Source organism: Aureobasidium pullulans (assembly GCF_000721785.1).
Source record: "Aureobasidium pullulans EXF-150 unplaced genomic scaffold scaffold_10, whole genome shotgun sequence".
Taxonomy (NCBI): Eukaryota; Fungi; Ascomycota; class Dothideomycetes; order Dothideales; family Saccotheciaceae; genus Aureobasidium; species Aureobasidium pullulans.
The window spans coordinates 548,106-575,731 of NW_021941030.1; the positions used below are offsets into that span (position 1 = coordinate 548,106).

A 27,626-nucleotide genomic window follows, 5' to 3' on the forward strand; every position below is an offset into this window, starting at 1 on the left:
TTCAGATGCAAGATCCGTCTGATCGCCCCATCCTTCCCACGCTGAACATCCTCCTTGGCCAAATGCCGACAATCTGGACATAAGCTCTTCATAGCTGGCGTGTATGTTGCTCCATTACCAGTCACACTATCGCACTTATTTCCAGGCCTCCTCCAACCCTGGCAAAGTGCTTCAAGTTCCTTAGCCTTGGTGCAAGGTATGGGGTGTTCGTCGTAATGTTTGCAGTCGATGTAGTAGAGTGTGCGCCATTGACACATTTTTGGAGGCCGGAGTTGATGGGGGCCTTTTGCTGTGGGTCTTGAAGTTTGGTGAGGAATGTGACTTGTTTTGATGTGATGTGTATGCAACTGCCTCGTTGTCTTTTAGTCTAATCGTCGATGCGACCGATGAACAATATGGTCTGCTGTTTATGTATCTGTGATTGCTTCGCTGATGCCACGATTCTGACTCGATTCCTGCTATAGTGCTTCACTTTGTACCATGTTACACCTGACAGGCTTGTTTTTACTGCAAGAAACCTCCACCTTCCTTACGGCCGTGAGCAATAGAGCCATACATTTTACTTGCAAGAAATCGAGTTCGAGAGCAGATATAACATCACGTTTGAAAGACACACACGAAACTATAGTGTAGATGCAACAATTTGTTGAATACTAGCAGTAGGGATTAGGTCCTACTGCATCCCTTGGCAATGAAACCATGCTTTTTGATCTAGTCGTTGAAGTCTTGTACAATCATGAATAAAAACAAATCGTTGAGTTGTGGTCGATATAGGAAAGCCCCGTCTGACCCATATCTAAGCCCATTTGCCCAGAAGAGCCATCAAACCAGCACCAAGGCACATGACAAAGAAAGCGGTGAGAACAGTCTTAATGTTGGCACGCTGCATGTATGTGGAGAACATGAACTCGTGAGCCATGAGCTCGACGAGACCGGTGTAGATCAGGATGCCTGCACTGATGCTGTCGAAGACACCATTGGCGATGAGGGTGGTCTGGCTTCCGGGGGCGAAGGATTGACGAACACCGAGACCAATGGCAATGGCAATGGGAGTGCTAATGGCGTAGCCGGCGCCGAGGAGATAAGGCGACCAGCGCTTGGATTTGGGCCACTGGACAGCTGCGAGACGGGTACCCAGACCGAGACCTTCGAATGACTGATGGAAGACCAACACGACGTAGAGGGTAGTAAACTCATCGCCGGAGACGGCCAGTGTCAAACCGATGAAAATAGAGTGGAAGATGACACCGAACTCGAGGATGAAGAGAGCGGTCATCTGAGCGGCGTAATCCTCGCCGAAGACACCGGCAGCCTGCTTTTGCACTTCGGTCCATCCAGCAGTCATCTCGTTGTCGATGTGAGAGCGAGCATGGCCAAGGTGGTCGTCACCACGGGCATGGGGAGTCGTGGGGCAGTTGGCAGTACTCGTGCTGACACGAGGAGGCAACTCGAACGCAGGCTCGGACTCGTCGACAGTCTCGGGCTTCTTGCCATCAGTAAAAGGGTCAGGCTTGATACCCAAGTCATCGTGGTTCTCAAGCTCGTCATCGTGTCCGTGACTGTGGCTGTGGCCAAACTTGGCATATCGCATTGTCATAAGCTCGACAAAGAACAACACGAATATTGTCATCAAGACAATACCCTCGACCCAACTGTAGTCCTTGATGGGTCCAGTGAGACACTCATCGTCCAATGCTTCATGGGCAGGTGCGAGTAGCTGTGAACATCAGTACTTGTGTACATCATGTACGAGTGAAGTGAGATGAAGCTTACATGAATAAAGGCGGTCGCTATAATAACTCCAGAGCCGAAGTATTTGGCGATGAAAAAGGCCCATTCAGGGACGCCGACGCCTCTGTGCCTAGCAGCGAAGACGGGGAACCACGTTGCTGATCATGCATGTTAGTATACAATACTGCAAGAGTTTATTTTTCGTTCGCACGCGACTTACCGAACAGTGAAGAAACACCGATGACGAAAATGGCTGAAATGCGGACGCCCATGCGACCATCGTAGTCATTATCAGCTTGACAGGTAGACATGGCGACTCGGGTGAATTGAGAAAAAAGCGTTGAGGCCTGCTTTTGTCGTGTGTTTCTGTATAGACGGAGCGCGAACCTGCGTCCAAAGAGGCAGACAAATTGTCAATGCGGACGAGCGGATGTAGAGATGACGAGCAAGGACAGGAGATGGCAAGGAGAGGATTCTTAAACGATATCATAGGAATAAGAGAGGAGCGGCGAGGGCGCCCGCGGCCATGTGCCAAAAACACCTTGATGGTCATTATAGACCGAGTTTTTGCTGCTGGGCCTAATGAACTTTAGCCGGCGGAACACTCAAATCTGGACGCTTTGATTGGCTGTTGTGGCCCGCTCGCGTGCGATAAGCCTCCAGGCGTGCGGTCGTTAGAGAAAGCGAAACCCACAATCGCCCGGCCCTAATCGACCAAGTTTTTCCGGTGCATTTCATTGACCTGTGATGACATCCTTCTTTGTCTGTTTCGTATGTGAAAACACCTTGGTGGTCCCCAACATACCACTCTGATCAAAGGATTTGATGAAAGAATAAATTGGAAATCCTTCGTGTCTCGACGTACGAGCCGTTAAAGTAAAAGGCCAAGGTGTTGAAACCCACATGCAGCTTTCCGAAACTCAATTGCTCCAATGCCGGCCAACTGGTCGCGATCATCAAGGTGAAGATGTGGGAAGTCAGCATACTCGGTACTCGGCAAATGTACTTGTGAAATTGCTTAACCACCAACAAGGCATTGTAAGACTCACAAGGATTGCGAAGGATTGACAAGCTCATATCCAAGAACTTTTGTTGAGCGCCATTTGGCTTCGCTTTCAGGTCGCAAAGTTCGAACGTCGATCCCATCGCATAGGCTGACCAACGGCTTGTGTCCTGAGTCGTAAGGCATCTTTTGACTTGTCTCGTCACTATTTGCACAGGCTCCATTGCGCTGCTCAACTTAAGCAAAGGTAGTTTTTTGATTGCGTGAGCACTAGATTTGTACGGATGATGGAATGCTGGCGTCTTGTTCACTGCTTGTGCGGACTTGGGGATATGACAGGAAGATCTGGAGCACTCTATCTCAGATTACCCAGCTCAGATTCGTATCGTCTTACCGAGAGGATTTTCGGGTGCTATTGCCGAGCAGCACGAAATCAGAACACATGCCGACGAAAGGTTTGGATGCAGGGTCGACTGTCAAAACAGATCCACGCTCCTGGTTGTCTGTCACACCAAACCTAATAGTACTGAGCAAGGTTGGATAGCTGTACTGATCGGCGGTCTTGCGACCTCACATGCAACTGCTATCACCAACTTTGACTATCTAGTGATGCCACCATTGGAAGACCCTTGAAAGACATTCTAAAGTGTGTGGTGATACCTCAATTGGTACAATGGACGTACGGTCCGAGATTGGACCCTACTGTATACAACACCACCTTGATGGAAAATGAGGATTTTAATTTCGGTCTCAAAATAGTTGCGATATCTTGTTGAGCTCTCTGTTCAGCAGACGGTAATAAGATGGCACTGAAAACTCCCGTGGCCGGTCCGACTACTTCCACGAAAGGATTCTGCTCAGTATCCGACCAGTCCGCTAGCAAGCGCGGTTCCGGCCCAAGTGTACTCGAGGTACTCAAGAATCTGCAGGAGCTCTCCAGTCTTCTGGATTGCCTCATTCTTTGAGAGCGTCAGTGTTTTGATTCTTCGAGGAGGGGAAGGAGTCTCTTCTTACATAGCCATCAACAAAAGGCACCTTGGCCTTGCCCTTCCAGAAGTTGGACACGTGAGCACGAACAAACAAAGTGATCACCAGAGCAGCAGGTGAGATGCCAAACTTGACGAAAGTAGGCAGGGAGTTGGGTGCCACGGTCAGCGTGACGGCTGCGACGAGGGAAGCCAAGATCTGAGATGAGCAATCAGTATGGCATGGCCAGCGCCTGAAGTCAGAGATTTGGACTTACGCAAACAGCGCCGCTGGCTTGAGTGGTTCGTGTCTTGTGGAGTTGATGCTCTGCTTCGCCAGAGTACTTTGCTGCTTTCTTGCTCGTCTCTTCGTATTGCTGGAGGTTGCGGATGGCGATGTAGGACACGTATGCCCCGTAGGCGCACAGCGCGATTTGGCCAGTGTGGAGGATTTGAGTGAAGAACATTGTTAACTGAATCTTCTGATGTTCCAATGGAAGAACCGAATGGACTTTCGAATTGTAAAAGGTGTTGGTCGAGGTTCAAGGGACGAACCAAGTTGGGTGAGGAGGCTGGGCGTGATGTCATCGAGGGGCAGGGTTACTCTGGAAAGCCTTGGTATTTGTACCACTCAACTCCCCATGAACAATACCATCAAGTTTCAGCAAAGTTGACCACTCTGTGCGCACCGCAGTATGAGCACAACATGTCCGTCAGAACGTGATTCATTATGTGCATCTATCTGTTCATCAAAGGGCCAGCCGCATGTCGGTTGATATACACCAGCGTATCGACAAGAAAATCCAAGGTTGAGGCAGTACTTAGGATCTAGACACCAGCAAGCTCGTAGAAGTCACGGATGCCTTGTCTGAAACCCTGCTCAAACTCCCACAACAGTTTACCTGCCTGGCCACTCTCGACAATTCTCTTCTTGGTCCAGATGTCCAGCATACCAATCTTGTCACCTCCAGTGCCAGGAATGCGTCCGTTGGCTCTTGCACCAAAGAAAGTCATTGCATCGTTGAAACCAAGCTTCCATCCACTCTCGAAACGCCAATGCTCGTACTCGCCCGGGTGGTTGCTGTCCCAGTACTGGCAATGACTGCCGAAGGTCTGTCCGAACTTTCCATCGGACTGAGACTGTGCGTGTGAGATACGAGACTGAACATCGTCGTTCGAGAGAGCAAGGTTGTGAGGAGCTGTAATCGCGCCGTTGTTGGTCTGCTGCCTGAAACCCCACTCTCCGCCGTCCATCCAGTCCTATTTTCGAAGTCAGTGACGATGTTTGTAAAGGTGAGGAGATGACGAACCATGCGGTATGTCCAGAAGAAGCTTCCACCAGCCCTCTGTTGGTATCTTTGTGTTTGGGCTTGGCCAAACTCGCGTACAAGGTTTTCCTTCTCGTGAGCAGCAGCTTTGCCCCAGGAATCTTCAGTCAAGACACAGCTGTATTCGCCAATGACAACTTGTGCGGCACCATGATCTATGACATTGCCATCGTGACCATCGAGCTCGCTCAACTTTGATCTTGCCTCATTTGCGATCTCACCAGGGTGCTTCTTCTTGTCATCGTCTGAAAATGCCCAGTACAAGTGGGTGTCGATGACAATAGGATTTACCCGACCAGCATGAAGACTGTTCTTTCCATTGACATAACCAACTGCGGGACCAAGAGCCCAAGCATCCGAGATGTAGAGAGGAATGGTATTGTCGATGCCGCCGATTTGACCAATGACAGAGTCGTACCAGCCGTACATGCCGTGAGCGTCCCACTCAGCTTCGTTGACCAGCTGGAGACCAACCACGCCATCCATTGACCGAGCTTCGTGAGCAATGAACAGCAGGCAGCGGGTAGCAAGATCCAGGTTCTTCTTTGACTTCCAAAGCTCGGCTTTTCCACTGTTGGTTCCTGAGTGGTCGCCTCCGTTTGCACCACCAGGCAGAGAGTGCAAGTCGAGAAGAGTACCAATGCCCTTGGCAGTAAGACGGCTGACGAGACGCTTTACAGCTGGCCATGCATTCTGGTATACTGCGGCAGAAGGTTCGAAAGGTGTGTTTTCGCAATAAGCCGGTCCCAGTGTGAAGTATCCGATGGGCAGACGGACCGAGGTACCTGCTCAATCATCAGAATATAGTCAATTGAGATCCATAGAAGGGACAACATACAATGGGCTTCGTTTGCGAGCCAATCCAAATCCGAATCGCTGATGTACGTCTCCCAGTGGTTCTCGAACTTTTGTTTCGCTGCATCAAATCCCATTGCTTTGATGTTGCCAGTCACAGCCGCGAGTTCGGCGGAGTCGGCCTTTTCTTGATACATGCTAGGAGTGAGCCATTTCTCGAGCACAAAGATAGAGCCGAAATTGGTGCCATGTTGGTAACGATAGCGAAGGACATCAAGTGGAGATGGTTCTTGGAGGCTGGCTGGTTGATCCGTCATGGGCATCTGTGACTGCTGTTGCTGCGCGGCTGGGTATGAGGGCGCGTCATCGCCAAAGGCCGACTTCATCTCACTCTTGAACTTCTTTAGGAATCCCATACTGTATAATTTTGATGTTTACGTTTGTGTGATTCTGGAATTGATGAGTTGTGGAGAGCATGCAAGAAGGGTTGGTCAAGTAGATAAATAACCGGAGATGTCCACGGGGTCCGGACTGTTCACGGGTTGTCAACTGTGGATCCTCGCCTTCTTTTGGAGCAGCATGCAAGATGCCACAACGAACAGGGAACAGAGTCATTCTGTCTGGGAAGTTGATTAGACATGACCAGACTAAAACGTTTGATGACGTGCGCATGTCTTGGCTGCCCTATACCAACCAACAAAAGATGGCACATGATTTTGATAAAGGATTCGAAAGTGCATGTGTTTCGATATTATTCATTTGTGGCCTTAACCGTGTGTCCTGCTCGTTGCATAATGCCATGATTGATACCTCAATCCTCCACGTTAGACCCTTTCGAGCACGAAAAGCCAGTTTATCCACAATTTCCTCCTATGCCATGGTACCGTGTCATCAAGTCGTGACCCCATAACGCCGCGCTATGAACAAATCCACATCTAAGTATCCCGGAATGCATTGTCTCGTGCGAAAGCTGAGAACGAGAGTCGACCATTGGTTGCGTCTGGCTCATTGTTGGTTGCCGCCGACACCATCTTCTCGTCAATAGTGCGTGGGGGTAAAGACTCTTTGGTCTGTGGTGACTGAGCTCGACTGGCAGGCGCACTGGAACTCGTCTTTCCCAAGCTTAAGCTGCCCAGTCCAGCGGTAAGACGTGCTGCACCGTTGGTGAAAGCGCTTGCGCCTTGACCAGCGAAACTGCTGCCATTGGCAGCAGGCCCAATGGAGACCTCAGAGGTCTCTATGCCAGTAACGATTGGATCTCTGGGTTCCTTAGGCAAGCTGGCAGTAGGTGCATGAGCAGTTCCATTCATCTCGAGATCAGTACGGCCAAACAGCTCATGCCACCACTTGACTTTAGTGGTGTCAGGAAGGATGATACGCTCCTTGCCAGGAACCTTGTCATCAACGGTTGGGTCGTACTGTTCGTTCAACCACATCTCTCGACGAGAGAGGAAGTAGTCCCAAACACTCTTCGTTCTGTCGTAGGCATGTTCTTGCACTCTGTCCCGTTCGCTGTCCCAGAGGAAAGTGCCATACTGACATGAGTAGAGGTGGTAGAACAGACGGCGGAGGAATCGCTCGTTGAACTCGAATCTGTTTGGGTGTTGTCGAAGCATCTGATAAGTAGCGTCTAGAAACTGATGGAAGATGGGGCTCGTCTCCTTGACGTTAGTAACTGTGTGCTTTGCGCTTTTCGAGGTGGGAGCTGGAATAGCAGGAGCGCCATCACCCACATCGTTAACATCAACAGACTCCTTGCTGTCATTCTTCTTGGAGAAGAAACCTCGAGCCGAGGACAGGACATTCTCAAAAGCGTTTCCACTACCACTTTTTGATCCGAATGCGGCTGAATTATCAGCCTTGCGATTACCTCCAACACGCTCATTCTCGATCTCGAACCATTTGTCGCTACTTAGGTATCCCGAACGATGACGGAACATGTGGCCAAACGACACCCAGTCCTTCTCCACCAGTACGATAAAGCCCTCGAGGGTGCGGTAGTATGGATCCAGGCAAAGCTGACTCAAGGCGCTAATTTGACTGGTACGATCCCAACCATCCGAGCAGTGTATGAGAACATGAGAGTGGTTGATGCCGACTTGACGAGCGACCAGACTTGAGCCGCGCAAGACCAAAGAGATGTATTCGAGCCACTTGCTCTTTGTGAGAAGATCTTGGTTCGGGCCAATGTCGGTGTAGTCAGTATGAGCGAATGCCTCGAAGACTTTGTTGAGCGACTCCCTCATGCTATGGATGTTTGCAATACCAAGGTATTCCTTGGTCGCATCTTTGTAGAACTCCATGTTCTCAGAGCCCATTCCCGAGGCCTGGTTGGCGACAGCATTGACTTGTGGGCGGGCGTCAACGATGAAGTTTCTCTGTTGAGCTCCATAGATCTTGTCAGAAGACTGACAAGAAGTACTCTCTGTGCTAGTCGGAGGAGTGGATTCTGCAGAACCTGTGCCTTGTTGCATGTCCGGATCAAACAGTTGGCCATCGGCATCAAGGAGGGGCATTCCGGCGCCAGATACTGGTCTGGATGTAGAGAAGATGGCTGCGACCAAGCGTTCATCTTGAGGATTTCTCTTGTCTTGGAACATGCCACACTTCGGCTGAGAGCTTCGGGTGATGGAGCAATTGTTGACGGGATGCAAGTAAGTCAGGGCGGGGATGCGGTAGCGGGAGCGGTATTCTTTTCCATGCTTGAGGACGTTGTCGGACACCGAGGACGGTACAACCAAGAGAGCGGGATATGTGGGTGAGTACTGCATAGAGTCAGTGGGAAGTCTCAGCGAAAGAATGGCGGAGTCGGCAGCGTACAGTGTAGTCGCTGTTGATATTGGACAAGCGCCAGCCTCGGTCAGCGCCTTTGGGAGAGATGCCCATGCGCTTGTATTCCTTGCGTGCATCGTAGATTTGCCAGCCATTGACAGCCTTCTCGATCTCAGGGGATTTGTAGTTGAAGGCGTATAGCTTGTTGAAGGAGCCGAGGCCACAGGTCAGAGCCTTGATGCTGTCGTAGACGCCGCGAGCCTGTGCCTCATCGGAAAAGTGAAAGGCCATAAAGGTAAAGTCTCTACAGCGGATACGAATGGCATGGTCTTGTCGGAGGATGGCGGGCATGGGTCTGTAGACACAGTATGCGATCATAGGGTATGTGATCCATATCTCTTTTGCGCGCCCTTTGGCCGGAGCTGGCGAGTCGGCAGATGCGGGTGGGTAGTGCGCGAAGATCAAGTGGTGGGTGGCGACATGGAGGGTTCCTGTGATACTGTTGTTCTTTTTGTGAAGTGTCACGTTGTCGACCTGTATGCGCCAAACCGTCAGTCCCCATCTTGTGTTGGCGGCAAGCTCGTGTTGTTGTTCTGTTCTCGAAACGTGCCTTTGTGACTTTGATTTCATCCATGACACGCTACGGCATGAGCATCCGGGCACGGTCTGCTCGGAACTTGGTGTTGCGTCGTTTCTGTTATGTGAATGTTTGCGACCCTTGACGAGACTCGACCGCATGGCGAGGGGCAGCTCCGTCATGGTCGGTGCCCGGCGTTAGGAGCCCTCGGCCCGAGAAGAAGTATCCAGCACGTGACACTCGGTTGATGGAAAAGAGGCGGGGACTAAAAAAGCTAGACTGCCAAGCCCGCACTCCAGCGCACACTTCCAGCCGGCCTGTTCGAATTCACTGTGCGAGACGACGCGACTTCTGACTTGACACACCCAGCGAATTCGATCAATTAACACAGATCGCAAACATGGCCGCCGTTCAGCAAGCAGGTGCTATGTAAGTACTGTTGCTATCGTCAAATTGCGCCCTCGAACAAATGCTAATACTCTCGCAGCTCCAAGAGAAGAAAGTTCGTCGCCGGTATGCCTCCCCTCTGTTAAATTCGATGTTTTCGCAATTTCTATGCCTCAACCGACTCTACAACTCGCTCCCGATCGCTCTCTTCATCCGCCTACTTCACTTTCCAGAATGCGCACAAACACAGATATATTGGGACAATCACTAAAACATATGCGCAGACGGTGTCTTCTACGCCGAGCTCAACGAGTTCTTCCAACGCGAGCTTGCTGAGGAGGGTTACTCCGGTGTCGAGGTCCGCGTTACCCCTACCGTCACCGACATCATCATCCGCGCCACCCACACCCAGGATGTCCTCGGCGAGCAGGGCCGCCGCATCCGCGAGCTCACCTCGCTGATCCAGAAGCGCTTCAAGTTCCCCGAGAACTCTGTCTCGCTCTACGCCGCCAAGGTCCAGAACCGCGGTCTCTCCGCTGTCGCCCAGTGCGAGTCCCTCAGATACAAGCTCCTCAACGGTCTCGCCGTCCGCAGAGCATGCTACGGTGTCCTCCGTTTCATCATGGAGTCTGGTGCCAAGGGTTGCGAAGTTGTCGTCTCCGGCAAGCTGCGCGCTGCCCGTGCCAAGTCCATGAAGTTCACTGTACGTTGTTCCTGAGAGCAGTACTGCACTTCTAGATTCTAACACATCACTTCAGGACGGTTTCATGATCCACTCCGGTCAGCCCGCCAAGGACTTCATCGACTCTGCCACTCGCCACGTCCTCCTCCGCCAGGGTGTCCTTGGTATCAAGGTCAAGATCATGCGTGGTGCCGACCCCGAGGGCAAGGCTGGTCCCCAGAAGGCTCTCCCCGACTCAGTCACCATCATTGAGCCCAAGGAGGAGCAGAGCGTCGTCCAGCCCATGTCCCAGGACTACGGTGCCAAGGCCGCCGCTGCCCAGCAGGCCGCCGAGGCTCAGCGCGCTGCTGAGCAGGGTGAGCAGCAGACTGAGCAGCCCGCTGCCGAGCAGCAGGAGCAGCAATAAATGCGGTGATGCATGATTGGAGCAAATGATAGCCACGGTTAGGGTGTTTTTCAATGCACTTGTTATGGCGGCACGTACAGGAGTCGGCGCTATCGCCAGGGAGTCAAAAGCTCGTCGTCCAAAAACAAAGTAAATTTCTTCCAACTTCATCAAGCGTTTCATGAAGTATGTCCCCCAAACTCTTGCTCCATCATTTCTCATTCTTGATGCTGCGGTGATCAAACTACGTATGTCTGCATGTATGCATCGGGGAGCTTTACTAGCTCAACGGTACCCAGCCAAAGGATTGAGGAGGCGTTTTCTGTTGTCGAGGGTCTGAACGTGGTTCACCTCGTATCTAATCCCCAGGTTGTGTATCGGACTCGGCCGTGAAGGTGCGGAGAAGAGATATGCAGTCGCCTCACGTGGTACTGCAACAGATAGCAATGCGGCTCAGATACAGAAGAAGGGTGCGGAGAAAGGGTTGTAACTCAATTGACAGGAGCAAGCGGTGGTCTGGATAGGTTGCTTGTTCCGCAATGCATGCGAGCATGGAAGATCGTTACTTGATGTCGTAAGTGGAGTGGAGATGCGGAGGAGGGTGACGGAGAGCGAACCGGGGCTTTGTCAAATGCAAGCGACCCTTTCCGCTTCAGCATCATAGCACCTCTTGCAATTTCCTTGATCTCTGAAGGTTATATTCCTAGCCCATACCGCACATGGTTTTTCCACTTTCATACCTTTTCACTTGCAAGTGACGAATTTCTGTGTGGGTGCGATAATAGCGAGCTGTATAAAGCGTTGTTTTGCTGAGCGTCGCCGTCTTCCTACTCCCCCTTCAACCCAACAAACCTTCGAAACCTCAATCGATTTTTACATTACTTTGATACAACTCTTTCACCATCAGTCAAGATGGTCGGTGGTACAGAAGATGTTTACTGCACGGTTAGTGTCACGATCGCTCCGCTTTTTTGTTACGATCTCTCCGGTTCCGAGCGATGCTAACGATCTCCGGCTTCTAGATGGTAATCACAGATTCTTATCTGGCAGGTATGTTATTCTAGCAAACATGTACGACCACCCCGGCGCAACGATCTAACCAAAGAACAGGCGCAGCAGTACTTGCGCATTCCCTTAGAGACAACGGTACCAAGAAGAAGCTGGCCGTACTCGTCACACCCGATTCACTACGAGCAAGCACTCTCACCGAACTCAAGGTATCCTTCAGCAAGAGCACACTCAATGCTTAACGCTCCATGACTAACCCCTTCTCAGTCCTTGTACGACTATGCTATCCCCGTGGAGCGCATCAGCAGCCCCAATCTCGCAAACCTCCACCTCATGAACCGCGGTGACCTGCGCGATGCTTTCACCAAGATCAACCTTTGGCGCCAAACGCAATTCCGTAAGATCGTCTACCTTGACGCCGACACAGTCGCTCTACGCGCGCCTGACGAACTCTTCGACATTGAGGCATCCTTTGCCGGCGCACCAGATGTCGGCTGGCCCGATGCTTTCAACACCGGAGTCATGGTTCTCAAGCCACACATGGGAGATTACTGGGCATTGAAGACCCTGGCTGCTACGGGCGACAGCTTTGACGGTGCTGATCAAGGTCTGCTGAACCAGTACTTTGAGCACAAGAACTGGCACCGCCTGAGCTTCATCTACAATTGCACACCCAGCGCAAACTACCAGTATGAACCCGCATACCGTTACCACAAGTCGAGAATTGCCATGGTCCATTTCATTGGAAAGAACAAGCCTTGGACGGTAGCCAGATCGCAGGGTGCAGCACCCGGAGCCTACAACGAGCTTCTGTATCGCTGGTGGGCTGTCTACGACAGACACTTCAAAGAGCCAGTGAGTAATGCTACTTGAGGGGGCTATGCGGGAACATCGCTGACAAGTTGCAGGTTGCTGAGTACACATCGGGCCGCTATTCGCCTGCATCCTCCCCCATCGCTGCCCCCGAGGCTTCCGTGCTTGCTGTAGAAGGTGATCCTGCTGAGCAGAGAGAGCTCGGAGAAGAGTTCGGCCAAGGTCGCGCAGAGCCGACCCCAACTGCGGAGCAAAGAAGATTCACGGCACCGCAGGCAGAGTGGGATGCTACTCGGTAAGCGAAGGCTGTCGTCATGCAGAAGGTCATTTCTAACCACCCTGCAGTATGGAGCCGCCTACCGACTCAAAGCCAGAAGCAGCAAACTTCCCCACCACGACTTATGCCTTTAACCAAGACAAGGATTTCTTCCGCCCTCCCAAGGCCTATCCTGAGCCCCCCAAGGACATGTGGTATGAGGTACCCAAGACAAAGCCTGATCCGGCTGCCAGACCCAAGCCCATCTTCCCCTGGGAAGAGCGACAGGATACGAGACCCACCAGAAAGTTTGTCGAGGATGTCGACTCTCCCGACTCGGTGCCCCAGCCCGGAGTCACCATTCCATCTGCCGACTACACGTCTAGCCTCAACAACAGCCCGGCTACCCCTATCATCAAAATCACAACCGATGACCCATGGCAAGACTACACCTCGAACGCTAAGAACGCATGGGATGACATCGCCGGCATTGACGCATACATCCGGAAGTTCAATGACCAGCAATTCAAGTCTCGTACCAACTCGACTCAGATACAGTCTCCTTCGACAAACACTCAATTCGAGCGCAGAGAAAGCCTGATACTGACTGACTTCCCCACCGAGCTGGAACGTCCAAGTCTGCCTGTCACTCCAGCCCCCATCCGCAGAACTAACTTCTGGGCAAATGAAAGAAACAACAACGGACAGCTCCCCTCGGCTGAGGGTGTGCCCGAACAGGCTGACTGGGTATGTCTCCTTTTCCTTGTTTATTCTTCCTCATTCTCGCATCTCGCTAACAATTCTCCAGGATCCAACTGAGAAGCTCGAGGAGCTGAGACGCGGCTCCGTTACCATGCCGCTTGATCTGAAGATGCCTGAGAAGAAGATCCCTAGCCGAGCAATGCCGTCGACCGCACCCGCTTTCTATGAGAAGACTACCGCCACTTCCAGCACCCAGGGCAGCAACACCCAAGCCGGTCCTTCGTCTTCGCCCTCCGCCCCTAGTACCACACCTCAGTTCAACAACCCCGGTTTCTCCAACTCCAGCTCAAACTCCAAGGCAGAGGATGTCCTGAGCCCTACCGAGCATGGTTCGCGTCAATTCTAGTCGCGTCGTCCGCGAACCAAGCAGAGAAGAAGAAACAGAAGCGTTTGAGACCTGATTCTTACACACATTGCCAACGTCGAGAAGGAGGGACCCTTTTTTTTGTCGATATTCGTAGCGCGTTCCTTGAGCATAGCGCCTGACTTTTTTCTAAAAAGCGTAGCAAGACATTGGGATACAGACTAATAGCAGATCAATAGTAGACCTCGAATGTCAAGATATTGATCACGTTCTTGCTGTGTGTTTCGGCCGGTTCTTGTTCAGGCGTGTGCCGCATTGTATCCTCTCTCGCCGCCGTGTCCCATCAGCACCACGATGTGATAGTTCGGCATCAATCAGTGTTTCGCAATTGTGAATGGTTGGTTCTCACTGTATTTTTTCGCATCATCGTCGATGTTGCTGTTACTGGTTACCTCTTATGTGGTTGTGTTGCAGTGTGGTTTGGTTGGAATTCGTCGGGAGCGATCGAAGAAATTGACTACACTAATCAAGTTGTTATATTCGCCGCTTCCATGCACTTACTATAGCACTCAGATACTCAAAAAGGGGTGCAAGGATACATCTATCAACATGGCTCAGTTCAGAGCTATACAGTGTCGACATCGATTGGTATAGATGGTCGGTGATTGATGCCAGGGTCATACCGTTGACCAACTCCACATGGAGAAAAGATGGAGTCGCGGGGTCTTCGTGATTTCAATACGTCATGGCAGTTGTCATGCGACAAGTTTGCTGATAACGATCAATGATTCCTCTATTACAGTTCTAGCACATCCTTGTTATCTTATCTACTCGGTACCGAGAAGCATCATCGCGACCAGTCGAATCCTTGAAGATTTGATCGCATCCAGAATATATTTGTTTCGAGTCCATCGAGCACGCGACAGGCTTCAGATCCACTTCAAAGACCCTCCCTGCCATCTGCCAACCTACCTACCAACTTCAAGTTTACAGATACCTACAATATGCCGGCCTTTGGACGCGGCGGAGCGGGCAACATTGAAGCCCTGCAAGCGACGAAAGCAACAAAAGCATCCAATGCGACCAACGAAAAAGTGTCCGCAGACCTCGAACGCAACCAACAAGACGCCGAAGACTACGCCGGCACAGCACACCCAGCCCTACACAATCAAGAATACGCCCACACAGGCAGAGGCGGAGCAGGAAACTACTACTCCCCTCGCGAACTCATTGCGACTGGCAAATTCGAGGGTGTAGACACAAGTCATGTTCTAGGAGACGGCACACCTGCTCCCAAGGGAGAAAAGGAAAAGGAGGAGCCGACTGTTGTGCGATATGGTAGAGGAGGAATGGGCAATTTCTTCGGCGTGGACGAGGAGATGGCGAACAAGTTGAGGAAGAAGCAGGAGGATGAGGCGAGAAAGCAGGATGAGTTGAAGCAGCAGATTGAGAAGGGTGTTGATGGTATGCTGTCTCGTCCTGAGAAGGCTCGTTTGCCTGGTGGTGAGCCTTTCTGAGCTGCTCTGAGTTCCGTCGTTCTTGTTCGCTGTTTCAAGGGGCGGTGTTGTGGTTTATGTCCTTCTCTTTTGTGTATTTGTCCGATGTTAAGTTGTCTATTATGTTAATACACCAAGCCGAGAGCTGCGAGACAGCTTGTCTCTCGTACGCATCTTCATAGTTTCGAGTTCGTATTGCTGCTATGTACTCATTTCGGATCCGGTATCTTTGCTTGCCGGTGAGGCTCAAGAGACGTCTACTGTTGTGCGACCTGTCCTCACATGGATAGCAATACGTATGTTGGCAGCAAACTGGCACGGACACCGCATCCGTGTGTTTATTCTGATGTAATCTCACTCGCCCTCCTTGTTTCCATGGGCGACACAGCCCCTCCTGAGGGGGATTCGCAGCTAGATCGACACGAAGCTTTTGAGGAGCCTCGTCACGCAAGAAACCGGGTCGGGAAGGAACTGCTTCCCCTGCAGCAAAATACCACCATCTGGGGGTGTGGCTTCAGTCCTAATCTCAAACGTGTCCTTTTCCCTTGAACTTTGTTTCTCTCTATTGCTATGCGAAGCGTACACAGTTACGAGAATATCGTATGGCTTGCGCTGTCACCTCGGCGCAACCGTATTATTTCACATGCCAATCGAAGCTTTTGGATCGAGATAACATCTGCATCGAACGAGAAAGAAAGCAAAGGGCACGCTTATGATGTAGGTGGCTAGTAGCTACCGCAAACGGGAAAGATGTTCAGGGCAACCGCAGCTTTCAAGCTTCCCCCGCTTCTTAGGGTCTGGATCCAACCCCTGCTTCTCAAGGACCCCGCTGTCGTTGAAAAGTAAAGAACAAAAGGAACCATGCTCTCAGCTGTAGGCACTTTGCTCAGGGGACTGTACAGTCGCTCAGTGTGATGCTACCTGGTCAAAAGCTGATGTTCTGTCCGAAGTAATTGCAATTTCCCTTTGTGTTGCTGCTGAGAACCGTTTCATTATAGAAGCTATGACGTAGCTCGATGAGGGGTGCGTGATCAAAATCGCAAGAGGGACTTTCGTGCGGGAGCAACAATTGGCGGGGCCGTCCGTCCATTCCAGAGTCTGGATTGGCTATTGAGTTGCTATAGCGTCAGACCATGGCTCGATGTCGTTAGCAAGGGACAACGCCTTGATGTCAGTTGGCGAGTGAATGAGGCTTGAGTGGATACACATTCGATCATTTGTGGAATGCCCTCTGTTTGCACGTGCTACAAGGACAACGAACCCAGGATGAGGACACAAGTATAAGTAGAACCCCTCAAGCCACCATCTCCTTTTGCTTCTTTCTCATCATCACACTCTCAAACCAATCTTCTACTTTCCCAAAACAAAACCAACCCCCACCACCTCAATCAAAATGCCTGCCCCCAACGTCGACGAGCCTAACCAGGGCATTGTTGGTCAGATCGGCAACTCCATCGCCAACGCCGCCAACTACGTCTCCGAGACCATCTCTGGCAACGCCGCCGAGGCTTCCAAGGAGGCCAACAAGCAGCAGGCCAAGGGCAACACCGCCGATGACTCCATCTCCGGCCGTGTCTCCGGTGCCATGGGCGCTGCCTCCGACAAGCTCGACCAGCACTCCCACGAGGCCCAGGCCAAGGCCAACAAGGAGTCCATCTAAGCGTATCTTCCCTTCGCTAAGATGACTTCTCAACTTCCTCACAACCTGCCACTATCATCGCCTCAATGCTCGGACACAAGCATAATACCCTCTTCGGTTTCACCTTTGGCGGCTTGACAGCCACCGGATCTTCTTACCCTGGAAGCTTCTTTTATACCACACCTATAATCACCCGGGTTTGACGGTTGATTGATTTGACCAAGTTGGAGGAACACCCCCCTTTTCAAGATCATACGAATGGATCACGAATTTTATGAGAAATATTGGATCAGGGAAACATTTTCAGGAATGAAATGTTTGGATATCTGGATCGGATTGGATGGAAACATGTAGTCTCTTCACGAATACCAAAATCTTTGATCGCAACCACTTTTGCTCCCTCTTTGTAAAAATTGTGACATGTTCGAATTCGATACTATCTGAACTCAAAGCAACAAACTGACCCTTCAATAGCAGAGTGCTAGTGGCATCGATGCGATGAGAATAGGACTCGCAGTCCGACTGAGCTTTCAGCCTGCCGAGATGCCTGTAAAACACCATCAAGATGCAAGGTAGTTTCTCGTACAGGGACACCGCCCAGAGAAGAGCACGAGAGATGATACCCCATTTTCTCAAACACGCACACAATCAACGAAACCATCTTTCTTGCCTTCCAACAGGTACACGAAATTGATGTTCTGTCTGCGTTCGACACCATGGCTACGGTGCAATTTCTCCTTGCCACGTCACTCAATTCAGCAACTCTTGATGGGCCCTTCCTTGCTAGCATTGTCTTTCGATAACCACTATGAGGAAGAACTCGATCTCACTACAACTTCAGCTGCAGTTACACTTATATCAGACACGCGCATCGACTTGGAATAGGAACTGTCCAAAAGAACAACCCTAGCATTGAAGCATTATCAAGGCCAAATTTTTTTGATGCCATTTTGGACCAGTCCTGGCAGGAGAGAGATACCCTGTCCTCAAAGCCTTCAGCATGTATATTCCTCAACCACTCGATCCAATCGCGATATCATGAGCTTAAACGGTAGTGATGTGTATGCTTACCACTGCTCTGGTTTTGGAGAAATGGCGTCTGCGGCTTGCGAATGTTGAATCCTTGGTCACACGTTCTTGTCTGCTTTTATAAAAGGACTTGTTGACGGAAAAAACGAAGAAGAAAGCGGCAACTAAACAAGTGGGAAGGAACGAACGATCAAACAAGGTCCGATAGGGATATGGTAAATCCAGTTGAAGAGAAGCTTGATTTAGAGTCCTACCGGTATCTGACAAAGAGACTTATGGAAGAGTGGTAGCATGTAGGAGCCAGGCTGAGTGTGTTGTTCGAACTTGCGTTTCTCTTGCGTTAGGCTGATGATGTTTGAGATGATCCCGACAATGGAGACAATGTATGTTGTAAAGTTGTCTCTGCTCGTGGTTTAGCATAGTCAAAGAAGACAAGAGAAGCTGCTCTTGAGTAGGCTCGGTATCATATGGGAGACAACGCTCTGGTATGTCACTATGACAGTCAACTCAAGCAGCACCTTTACTCGATTTGTCTCGAATACCACAGGCTCACCTTGCTGGCTGCATCCACGATGCCTATCGTCTTTCTGTTTAGCTGACCTTCATCTGTGAGTCTGATATCCTTTCTCTCGAGCTGAACTGCAACATCAGATCAGACTCAGTGAGATACGACAGTTCAAGTAGTACAATGACTCTTGATCATGGATGCGTGCTACCTCGTTGTCCTCGACCTGCTTGAACTGGAGCATCAAGTCCAGCGTCTCCTAATGCTTGGCTCTGTGGTTGTTGGTTGCACTTGGCAGCATCTCTCTTGGCATAATCATCGCACTTTCAGCAGAGTTTCTAATGAATCACATCAGCGCTGTCAGCCCCAAAACCATACCACACATCATGTAAGTCGTTGCTTACAATTTCCGATAAGTCTGGCGACGCAGCGAGTCCTTGGTATGTTGGCAGGCTGAGACAAACTCTCCGGATGCAGACACACGCGTCATTCCGGCGCCCAAGGTTTGAACTGCCAGAGCTCACATCCTAGCAGATGATTACGACGATACGACCAGGCCAAGCACACCCACTCTCCATAACACTGCCTTGCCAGACGGTCTCCCCTTCGCCCAGCACATGGGGCACATTCCGCTTGCTACTCGTCAGCTGCATGCTTGGCCCGTTGGAGCGACTTGGCCGCCACCAACAAGCTACCCCTCTCCAGACATCCCGGAACACGGGGGACCTTTCGCCATGATTCGGACCTTCTCTCGTTGGCGTCCAAGAAACTTGGCCCCCCTTGGTGAGCGGAATCTCTTTTTGACCTTGGCGATGGTTCTATATGCTCATCGCAGAGACGATACGGAGGACGAAGCGAAAGCAAGTGTGTCCCAAGGATGCCCAGTTATTACCCAAGTTCATCCGTAATCAGCATGCTCTCGTCGCGGCGGATGCTGACAAGAGGATCGACCTTGTTCTGCACTCGGAATCGCTCAAGCTTCGCGAATCTCCTAGAACACAAACCTGTGACATGGCATGCTTCGTCAAGGAGCGGCGTTCGCTGCTCGAAATCAACCTGAAAAGCTCTTGTCGTCAAAAGCACCTCAATCTGGACGTAGCGATAAACGAGTCTAGCTTGAGGAACATCCAGTAACGTTAGCAGGCCAATCATACAATGCAGGATGCACAGCCTTTACTTGGCGACTTGGCAGTTCAGAAGACCCATGGCGCAAGATAGCATGCTGTCGCAAGGCGAAAGTCGACCGACTGCAGCGGATACCCAGTTGGAGCAGGCTTTGCAGAGACAGAGCTGAATCTTGAAGTTCAACTACCAATCTCAGCTAATGAGATACCTCGCTGGAAACTGCTTCGGATGGAATATGCTGAAATTCGGTAGTGGGCATCATTACCTGGGTTCAACAGTTGCGGTAGGGAAGGCGCGTCCGCGGTCTCGGCAGCGCCCCAGTAGCGCACGCGCCAAGGCGAAGATTTCCGGTCCAAGGAAGGAGGCACTCCGCTCTTAACTGGCGCCTGCCCCCAGTTCATGGGCCAAGCCCTCCTTCACTTTTTGTTCACTCTTACCCAACACTACTTTCACATTCAAGCCTTGCCAGTTCACGTGTCAGGCTTCTATCCACTATCTCACGTGTAGAATCACATATCTACGCGGTTGATTCCTGTGTTGCTTCGCGCAAATCATCGACGCGTCTTTCTTTATATCTGAGCATCGCCTGCTTGGCATCTCCCAAGACTCCCTCCACCAAGATGAGCGACACTACGGTTGGCGCGCCCATGGCACCGCAAAACCACCCTGATCCCGCTGCCGCTGCCGCCGCCGCAGCTGCAGCTCAACAATTGCAACAGGCATCGCCTACTCAGCAACATCAGCAGTTGCAAGCACATCAACTCCAGCACCAGCCTCTGCAACAACAGTCGCTCGCCCAGCAGTCTCTCCAACAATCTCCTACCATCCAACATGCGCTCCAGTCACCCATGCAGCAGCATACATCGCCTCAACCCGTACAGCAACACATCGGCACCCCTTCTCTTGGACAGAGCAGTACCGTCGACTCGCTCACCTGCCAGTGGCTGAACTGTGGTGAGCGCCACCAGACCGCCGAAGCACTCTACGTAAGCTATCCTTGACTCGAACAGGCATGCACACATACTGACATATGCATCAGGAGCACGTCTGTGAGCGCCACGTCGGTCGCAAGAGCACAAACAACCTCAACTTGACATGCCACTGGGGTTCATGCCGCGTCACTACCGTCAAGCGTGACCACATAACATCTCACATTCGCGTCCACGTCCCCCTCAAGCCTCATAAGTGCGACTTCTGTGGCAAGGCCTTCAAGAGACCCCAGGATCTGAAGAAGCACGTCAAGACTCATGCCGATGACTCTGTACTCCTTCGCTCTCCCGACCCGAACATGGGCCAGAACAGACCTCCTGGTAACAACTACCAACAAGGCCAACCCGGTACGTTCCTCGCGGTTCACTCAACCTCGTTTGACTCCAAACTGACATCGGTTCTAGCCAACAACGGCTACTATGGCCATGATCTTGGAGCCACCAACGGTTACCCTCACCCCAACCACGGCCTGAACAGCAACAACTTCTTCCAGCAGCCTCAGCAGCAGCCTCAGTACGCTGGTTACGGCCAAGTCAACTACCCCGCTAGCAACAGCCTTGCCGACATCCAAAGCATGGACACCCGCAGACGTGCCATTGAGGCCTTGAACGACTTCCTTGGCGATATCAAGCGCCGTGCTATTGACCCTGGCAACTACTACGATGTTGGTCAGCGCCTTCAGTCGGCCAACCTGCCGCTCCCTATCAGCACCGGCTACGGCTACTCCACTGGCAACAACTACGCCAGCAACAACAACTCGTCATACAGTGCAGCCAGCTCGTTGCTTGACAGCTTCAACAACTCTGGCAACATGCAGATGACTGGCGGCAGTGGCGGTAGCATGTCTCAGGGTCCGCTTACCCAGTCATACTCGCTGCCTTTGCCTTCAAACGCTCGCACAAAGCAAGACTTGGTCGAGATTGATAAATTCCTCGAGCAGCTACAAGCCACCGTCTACGAGAGCAGCAACAGTGCTGCCGCCGCTGGTGTCCAGCAGCCTGGTTCCCACGCTCAATACACCAACTACCCTGGCTTTGGCAGCCAGTACCGCAACAGTGATAGCCCTCCCAGCATGCAGCACTCTGGCTCAGTCTCCACTCCGGGAGTCGGCTCGCTCTCCAACATGCCTTCTAGCAGCGCTATGGATACTCCTGCTCTCACACCTGCCTCTGTCTCGTCTTACACCTCGGCTGGACAGTCTCCCATGTCTACTCACTCTCGCTCTAGCATGAGCAGTGTTCACGGTAGTTCCATGTACCCCAACCTCCCATCCGTTACAGCTATCTCTGACATGGGTGCTGGCTACCCTGCCACGACCTCTGCCCCCGCATCCGGCCTTGCTTCCGGCTTCGAGGGCTTCGAGGGCCGTCGCTACAGCGGTGGTCGTCTCCAGCGCGAGGCTCCTGCTCCTCGTCCTCATGATCTTGACTCTGATGCCATGGAGACCGAGTCCGAAGGTGCCAAGACCCCCCGTGCTAGCACCAGACAGCCTGAGGATTCATCTTCTCTTGACCCTGCCCTCCGTGCTGCCTCTCAGACTTCGACTGCCGTCCAGAGCCCCAGTACTGGTGCAGGCAGCGACTCCGATGAGAAGCAGGCCACTTGGGTCGAGAACGTTAGAGTTATTGAGGCTCTTCGCAGATGGGTCAGCGAAAGAATCAACAACCAAGAGTTTGAAGGCGAAGCTGAGTACCCCGAGACTCAACATCACGTCGATCACGACATGCACATGGACCACCAACCTTCTGAAGACAAGGTCCTTGAACCTCAGTACGAGCAGGTTCACCACCCCGAGCACATTCAGCATGAGCAGCACGAGCAACACGAGCAAGTACACGAGCAGCAGCAGACCGCGCCCGAACATGACGCCAGTGTTGCTTACCCTGTGCTGAAGGTCGAAGAGTAAGAAGATAACTTCTCTATTCTTTTGACGTGTACGACATGCTTTGCTTCTCTTATGGCGGATCACGAGTAAACGGAACGGATCACGGGATGGCGTTAGACTCGCTTGTTTCTGTAACAGATGAGCTTGAAATGGGCGTTCGAGGGTGGATCATAGTGCGTACAGCACTGCCTATATGGCTGTTTTGGGATTTTCTTGTTCTTTTATTATTAGTTGCAGGTCTTCAGACAGCAGGCATTCCATACCCCGTCGCTGTCTGTATGTTCCTTTACTAGTTCTCGTAATTTTATTTTCTTGCGCTTTCTCATGATAACATCTCCTGATACTGCCTATCCCTCCCTTTGACAAAGTCTCGTGTTGCTGCTATCAAAGCACACGATGTGTTCCGTGCCAATATGGTGGTTCAGAGAAAGTGCGCAAAAGTGTCGATCTTAATGGACATCGAATCTGATATTCAAAAACACTGTGCATTTTGACAAGTACTTCGAAGCGTGTGAGAGGTGGGTGGGCGTTTGCTCTTGGTCCCTGTTCGTTCCTCCAGCAATTTGAGACCTTCGATCGACGCGATCTGACTTTCAATCAATGTCATCATCAAAACCAAGAACGGTTTCGTTGGCGCAAGATCGTACTGAAGATAAACAATAGTGGATATGTAATATCATATCGATCTTCCGCACTCCTTTGTAGTAGAAGTATCCTTTGTATCTTCTCTGGTTGTGGTGTGCGCGATTCACCGTCAAACAAAGTCATCTCCAGCATCGCTCGCTGCCAAACGCCCGAAGGATGTCGCAAACACCACGCGTGATATACTGGTTTCGTACGGACTTGCGCCTACATGATTCCCCAGCGCTTGCTGCAGCGCTTGACTTGAAACCAGAATGTTTGTATCCAATCTGGACTTGGGACCCCCACTACGTATATCGCGCACGCGTAGGCGTTAATCGCTGGCAGTTTCTCATCGACTGCCAAAACGACGTCTCTCAAGGAATCACCAAAATCAACAAGAAGTCGAAACTTTTCGTGTTGCGCGAAGCTCCTCAGACTCTTTTTCCAAAGTTGTTCAAAGCATGGAAGATTACGCATTTGGTATTCGAGAAGGATACGGATGCGTATGCGCGAGAGCGCGATGAGAAGATTTGCGAGATCGCGAATGAAATGGGCATTAGAGTTATTACGAAGACTGGACGAACGCTGTACGACAGTGATCTATTGGTCAAGACGAATCACGGAAAGCCAACAATGACCATCACTCAAGTCCAGGCGGCGGCAGCGAAATTGGGCAAAGTTGCTGAGCCTTTGCCAGCTCCAACGAGCTTACCTGATCCGGGAGATTTGACGCTGGAATTTGAACAAGAAAAGCCAAAATCAGAGCCGGACTTCAACAAGACACATCGAACGGACGATGAGGGCTCGTACGAAGTGGGCATCGCAGGACCCAATGGCGACTTTTCTGTACCGACTCTAAAAGAGCTTGGCCTTCAGGAAGCTACCACGCCGCATCGAGGTGGAGAGACTCTGGCTTTGAAGGTGCTCGAGGATGTCATTGCTAACAAGGAATTTACGGCAACATTCAGCAAGCCCTCCACAGCACCTACCGCTTTTGAGCCACAATCCACTTGCCTTACCTCACCCCACTTGCACTTTGGCTCGCTATCATGTCGATTGTTCTGGTACAAAGTACAAGAAGTGCTTGATAGTTACAAAGGCAAAGCTTCAGAACCGCCAACCTCATTACATGGACAGTTGCTTTTCAGAGACATGTATTTCGGGGCTCAAGCGGCAATAGGCTATCCATTCGCTCAGACAGCGAAGAACGACCATTGTCGATTTATACCTTGGCATTTGCCCTCTAAGCACGATGAAAAGACAGGCTTGATCACTGGAGAGTACGAGATTGATGACCCTCAGAAGGAGGAATGGTTCAGCCGCTGGCGACAAGGCAAGACCGGATTTCCATGGATTGATGCTTTGATGAGACAGCTGGCTCTTGAAGGTTGGATACATCACCTTGGTCGCCATGCCGTAGCCTGTTTCTTGACTCGCGGTGGCTGCTACATCCACTGGGAGCGAGGTGCAGAGGTGTTTGAGGAGCTTCTTATCGACCATGAGACGGCTTGCAATGTCGGTAACTGGCAATGGCTGGCATGTGTCGCGTTTTATTCCCAGTACTATCGTTGTTACTCTCCGATCGCTTTTCCCCAGAAGTGGGACAAGGAAGGTGCTTTCGTTAGGAAGTACGTGCCTGAGCTCAAAGACATGCCTACCAAGTACATCTATGAGCCTTGGAAGGCACCAATCCAGGACCAAAAGAAGGCCGGTGTACTGATTAAAGGTGACGGCGAACAAGAAAAAGAGGGTGAGGTCAACCTGTACCCAAAGCCCATCTTTGATTTTGCAAAGCAAAGAGAAATTTGCATAAAGGGTCTGAAGGGCGCGTACAGCGTTGGACTATACGGAAACTCACCGCAGGTGTTAGACGGCACATGGAAGCAGATGTTCGAAGACAATGCCGAGGGCCCTACTGAAGGTCAAAAAGGCGGACCTGCTGGATCTCTAGGCGATAAAGATGTGAAAAGCACTGAGGATCACGAACATGTTGATAAGCGACGATCAACTAGAAAGCGTGGCAACGAGAGTGGCCAAAGCACACTCGAATCTGCCTTCAAGAAGGCGAAAAAATAGAGATGCCTCAGGCAGGCTATGTCCGGTCTAGAAGGCATCACCGCACATCTGAAAAAGAGTCAGGAGCTCATGGGGGATGCAGCAATAGACCGACCTCACCAGATCGAAGATCTCAGCTTTGCAGAGAGCTCTCGTGAGTGCCTGTCCCAGGGCAGGATAGCGTCGCTAACTGGCCTTGTCTCTGGTGAGTATGCGAGATGGTTGCTCTCAATGGTCGAGACTACAAGGCGCACAAGGACCGTGGCTTTTGACGGCTTTCTCGAAGCTCAGATCGATTTCGAGAAAGGCCGGAAGAGGGCAGGGCAGTTTGTCAGTAGCCAGGTACGCTATGGAGAAAAACTTATCCTTGTATTGAAAATGAACAGTGAAACAAGCACATACGGCCACAGTCAGCTGAAAACTGGGCATCCCGTCCGCTCTGCCATACATAAGCAGTTGAACGGCAGATTAGTACTACGGTGGGTGACCACGTGGGAATCCCTGCTGCTGTATGTTTTGTCCATCGATGACTTCCTCTTTTGTTCTCGGCATGCAACCTCCGGAGGAATATGCTTGAGTATATCTGACGACCATTCGAATGAATTTCTCTGCCTTTTACTGTCCATTGAGCAACTTGTAATACATGGGCCAATTCTATTTCGACTTCGGCCTGACAAGCTGTGACGAGTCAGTCTCCAATATTCTGCTCTACCTGAAACAACATAAAGCATGGCCTGCCTAAATATTCTCCTTCATAAGGAGTGGATCGCACCTTTGACTTCAAGGTAACGTAAACAAGATGCCTCCAGCCACCGAACTATTCCGACCATACCTTGCGAGACACGCAAATCTTAGGGGCATTGGCGACGACAGACCAACTGCTCTAGAGATTGTAAAAGACCTGGGCGCTGAGGGAAAACTTAATGACGTTGTCATTCTTATCACTGGATGTTCTGCTGGCCTCGGAGTTCAAACTGCCAAAGCACTGTACCTGACTGGTGCTAAGCTGTATCTGACTGTCCGAAATGTCGAGAAAGGAGAAGCAGCCATCAAGGCTATCACAAAGGATGCACCAGATGGGCAACCCATCGAGCTTCTGAGCATGGATCTAGGCGATCTAGAGAGTGTACGGTCGGCGGCTGCTGAGTTCAGGTCCAGAAGCAACAAGCTCAATGTTTTGATCAACAATGCAGGTCAGTTTCTTAGTTACACGACCTAATGGTGTCGGATGCTAACAGCATGATCAAGGTGTTATGGCAGCGCCGCAAGGAAAGACGATTAGTGGCTTCGAGACGCACATGGGAAGCAACCACTTTGGCCATTTCCTGCTGTTTGAGCTCCTGAAGCCCGTTTTGTTGGCATCGGCCTCGCCACAGCGAAAATCTCGAGTCATCAACTTGTCAAGCAGCGGTCATTTGATCAGCCCTGTCCGCTTCGACGACATGGACTTCGCGAAAGAAGGGAGCTACAACCCTTATGCTGCTTACGGACAAAGCAAGACAGCAAACATCTACATGGCCAATTATATCGACAGGGCTTATGGAAACCAAGGAATTCGTGCTATTTCGGTCCACCCTGGTGTCATTCTATCAACAGAGCTTATGCGACACCAGAAGGTTGAAGATCTTCTGAGCATTGGCGACCCTGAATACTTCCAGAAGATCGAGTGCAACGCGGAACAAGGGGCTGCCACAACTGTATGGGCTGCTCTAAGCCCTCGTTTTGAGACTCATGGTGGTGTATATCTAGCCGAGGTGGGCGAGGCCCCTGCTCTTGCAGAGGACGAGGGTATTGGAAGATGTGGTTATGCTTCCTATGCTTATGATGAAGCAGCTGAGGATAGACTATGGGAGATCAGTCTTGGAGCAGTAGGCCTCATACCATATGCCTAGCAGAGGAGGCTGATCGATGTGCAGTTTGTATACACCGGAAGGCATGACACTTCAGGGACTCATAGAGGCGTTCACCAAGAGTGGCTGATCCACGCACCTTCGGTCGATGTTTTTTGCTTCTCGATAACTTGCCGAACAGTGAATCAGTTCGAAACCTCACTCTCCGCGAGTCCTTTGTGTCACTAGATGAGAATCCGATTTGTAGCGTCGATAACTTCCCAGCTGGATTGTGACTTCTGCATTCTATTCTTCCTCACTTTACTCATCGTAACGTCGGACGTTCGAAGAGCGTGCTTGCTCACATGGGCCGATCGCGTGTTTTCTCGACTTCTTTGGTCCTTCGGGAAAGAGCAACACGAAATTCATCATCACGTCGCGGCCAGTTCAGTTTCACTAACATCGTGCCAATCAGCAACACCAGCGCTTTCTTCCCAGCCTCACAACTCTCTTCTCTCCCGCAACACAATCACTATTTCATGATCACTTCTTTTCATGATCACTTCCTTTCATGATCACCTTCTTTCACGATCACTTCCTTTCATGATCACTTCTTTTCTTCCAACAAATCCGAAGATCTCATCATAACTATCGCCAAATTGCTCGACTGTGACGGCACAG

The 27,626-nt window shown here is 51.1% G+C and overlaps 14 protein-coding genes across 14 annotated transcripts; 9 read left to right on the forward strand and 5 right to left on the reverse strand.

Moving 5' to 3' along the window:
• Positions 1-796: 796 nt before the first annotated feature.
• On the reverse strand, positions 797-2,042 carry M438DRAFT_274440 (ZIP zinc/iron transport family; the record flags this gene model as incomplete). Its single annotated transcript, XM_029900712.1, has 3 exons — positions 797-1,717; positions 1,774-1,889; positions 1,952-2,042. 3 exons carry the CDS (start codon positions 2,040-2,042, stop codon positions 797-799), a joined length of 1,128 nt encoding a protein of 375 aa, XP_029760124.1.
• A 1,304-nt stretch (positions 2,043-3,346) lies between these two features.
• Positions 3,347-4,215, reverse strand: M438DRAFT_346027 (uncharacterized protein). Its single transcript, XM_029905576.1, has 3 exons — positions 3,978-4,215; positions 3,749-3,919; positions 3,347-3,693 (listed from the first exon to the last, which is right to left on the reverse strand). Exons 1-3 carry the CDS (start codon positions 4,164-4,166, stop codon positions 3,592-3,594), a joined length of 462 nt encoding a protein of 153 aa, XP_029760125.1. The 5' UTR covers positions 4,167-4,215; the 3' UTR covers positions 3,347-3,591.
• A 312-nt stretch (positions 4,216-4,527) lies between these two features.
• Positions 4,528-6,139, reverse strand: M438DRAFT_274699 (glycoside hydrolase; the record flags this gene model as incomplete). Its single annotated transcript, XM_029900731.1, has 3 exons — positions 4,528-4,959; positions 5,010-5,812; positions 5,866-6,139. 3 exons carry the CDS (start codon positions 6,137-6,139, stop codon positions 4,528-4,530), a joined length of 1,509 nt encoding a protein of 502 aa, XP_029760126.1.
• A 412-nt stretch (positions 6,140-6,551) lies between these two features.
• Positions 6,552-9,316, reverse strand: M438DRAFT_319753 (phosphatases II). The gene is made up of 3 exons (XM_029902849.1): positions 9,205-9,316; positions 8,643-9,128; positions 6,552-8,587 (listed from the first exon to the last, which is right to left on the reverse strand). Exons 1-3 carry the CDS (start codon positions 9,226-9,228, stop codon positions 6,758-6,760), a joined length of 2,340 nt encoding a protein of 779 aa, XP_029760127.1. The 5' UTR covers positions 9,229-9,316; the 3' UTR covers positions 6,552-6,757.
• A 255-nt stretch (positions 9,317-9,571) lies between these two features.
• Positions 9,572-10,646, forward strand: M438DRAFT_274577 (putative 40S ribosomal protein S3; the record flags this gene model as incomplete). The annotated part of the gene is made up of 4 exons (XM_029900724.1): positions 9,572-9,600; positions 9,659-9,684; positions 9,843-10,261; positions 10,317-10,646. 4 exons carry the CDS (start codon positions 9,572-9,574, stop codon positions 10,644-10,646), a joined length of 804 nt encoding a protein of 267 aa, XP_029760128.1.
• Positions 10,647-11,537: 891 nt separating this feature from the next.
• M438DRAFT_335669 (nucleotide-diphospho-sugar transferase) lies at positions 11,538-13,810 on the forward strand (the record flags this gene model as incomplete). Its single annotated transcript, XM_029903830.1, has 7 exons — positions 11,538-11,570; positions 11,648-11,675; positions 11,736-11,842; positions 11,901-12,488; positions 12,542-12,741; positions 12,792-13,449; positions 13,511-13,810. 7 exons carry the CDS (start codon positions 11,538-11,540, stop codon positions 13,808-13,810), a joined length of 1,914 nt encoding a protein of 637 aa, XP_029760129.1.
• A 724-nt stretch (positions 13,811-14,534) lies between these two features.
• M438DRAFT_346032 (uncharacterized protein) lies at positions 14,535-15,490 on the forward strand. Its single transcript, XM_029905577.1, has one exon. It carries the CDS (start codon positions 14,773-14,775, stop codon positions 15,283-15,285), a length of 513 nt encoding a protein of 170 aa, XP_029760130.1. The 5' UTR covers positions 14,535-14,772; the 3' UTR covers positions 15,286-15,490.
• Positions 15,491-16,628: 1,138 nt separating this feature from the next.
• M438DRAFT_346033 (uncharacterized protein) lies at positions 16,629-17,100 on the forward strand. Its single transcript, XM_029905578.1, has one exon. The coding sequence runs from the start codon at positions 16,658-16,660 to the stop codon at positions 16,922-16,924; it is 267 nt and encodes an 88-aa protein (XP_029760131.1). The 5' UTR covers positions 16,629-16,657; the 3' UTR covers positions 16,925-17,100.
• A 1,785-nt stretch (positions 17,101-18,885) lies between these two features.
• On the forward strand, positions 18,886-20,005 carry M438DRAFT_346037 (uncharacterized protein). Its single transcript, XM_029905579.1, has one exon. It carries the CDS (start codon positions 19,260-19,262, stop codon positions 19,569-19,571), a length of 312 nt encoding a protein of 103 aa, XP_029760132.1. The 5' UTR covers positions 18,886-19,259; the 3' UTR covers positions 19,572-20,005.
• Positions 20,006-20,159: 154 nt separating this feature from the next.
• M438DRAFT_346038 (uncharacterized protein) lies at positions 20,160-22,778 on the forward strand. The gene is made up of 3 exons (XM_029905580.1): positions 20,160-20,548; positions 20,602-20,899; positions 20,957-22,778. The coding sequence occupies exons 1-3, from the start codon at positions 20,183-20,185 to the stop codon at positions 22,456-22,458; spliced, it is 2,166 nt and encodes a 721-aa protein (XP_029760133.1). The 5' UTR covers positions 20,160-20,182; the 3' UTR covers positions 22,459-22,778.
• A 295-nt stretch (positions 22,779-23,073) lies between these two features.
• On the forward strand, positions 23,074-25,512 carry M438DRAFT_346039 (Cryptochrome/photolyase FAD-binding domain-containing protein). The gene has a single exon (XM_029905581.1). It carries the CDS (start codon positions 23,239-23,241, stop codon positions 25,135-25,137), a length of 1,899 nt encoding a protein of 632 aa, XP_029760134.1. The 5' UTR covers positions 23,074-23,238; the 3' UTR covers positions 25,138-25,512.
• A 14-nt stretch (positions 25,513-25,526) lies between these two features.
• On the reverse strand, positions 25,527-25,813 carry M438DRAFT_319769 (uncharacterized protein; the record flags this gene model as incomplete). The annotated part of the gene is made up of 1 exon (XM_029902850.1): positions 25,527-25,813. Exon 1 carries the CDS (start codon positions 25,740-25,742, stop codon positions 25,527-25,529), a length of 216 nt encoding a protein of 71 aa, XP_029760135.1. The 5' UTR covers positions 25,743-25,813.
• Positions 25,814-25,915: 102 nt separating this feature from the next.
• M438DRAFT_297790 (short-chain dehydrogenase) lies at positions 25,916-27,172 on the forward strand (the record flags this gene model as incomplete). The annotated part of the gene is made up of 2 exons (XM_029901966.1): positions 25,916-26,309; positions 26,365-27,172. 2 exons carry the CDS (start codon positions 25,916-25,918, stop codon positions 27,006-27,008), a joined length of 1,038 nt encoding a protein of 345 aa, XP_029760136.1. The 3' UTR covers positions 27,009-27,172.
• On the forward strand, positions 27,102-27,587 carry M438DRAFT_25797 (uncharacterized protein). Its single transcript, XM_029899737.1, has one exon. The coding sequence runs from the start codon at positions 27,195-27,197 to the stop codon at positions 27,486-27,488; it is 294 nt and encodes a 97-aa protein (XP_029760137.1). The 5' UTR covers positions 27,102-27,194; the 3' UTR covers positions 27,489-27,587.
• The last annotated feature ends 39 nt before the right edge of the window (positions 27,588-27,626 follow it).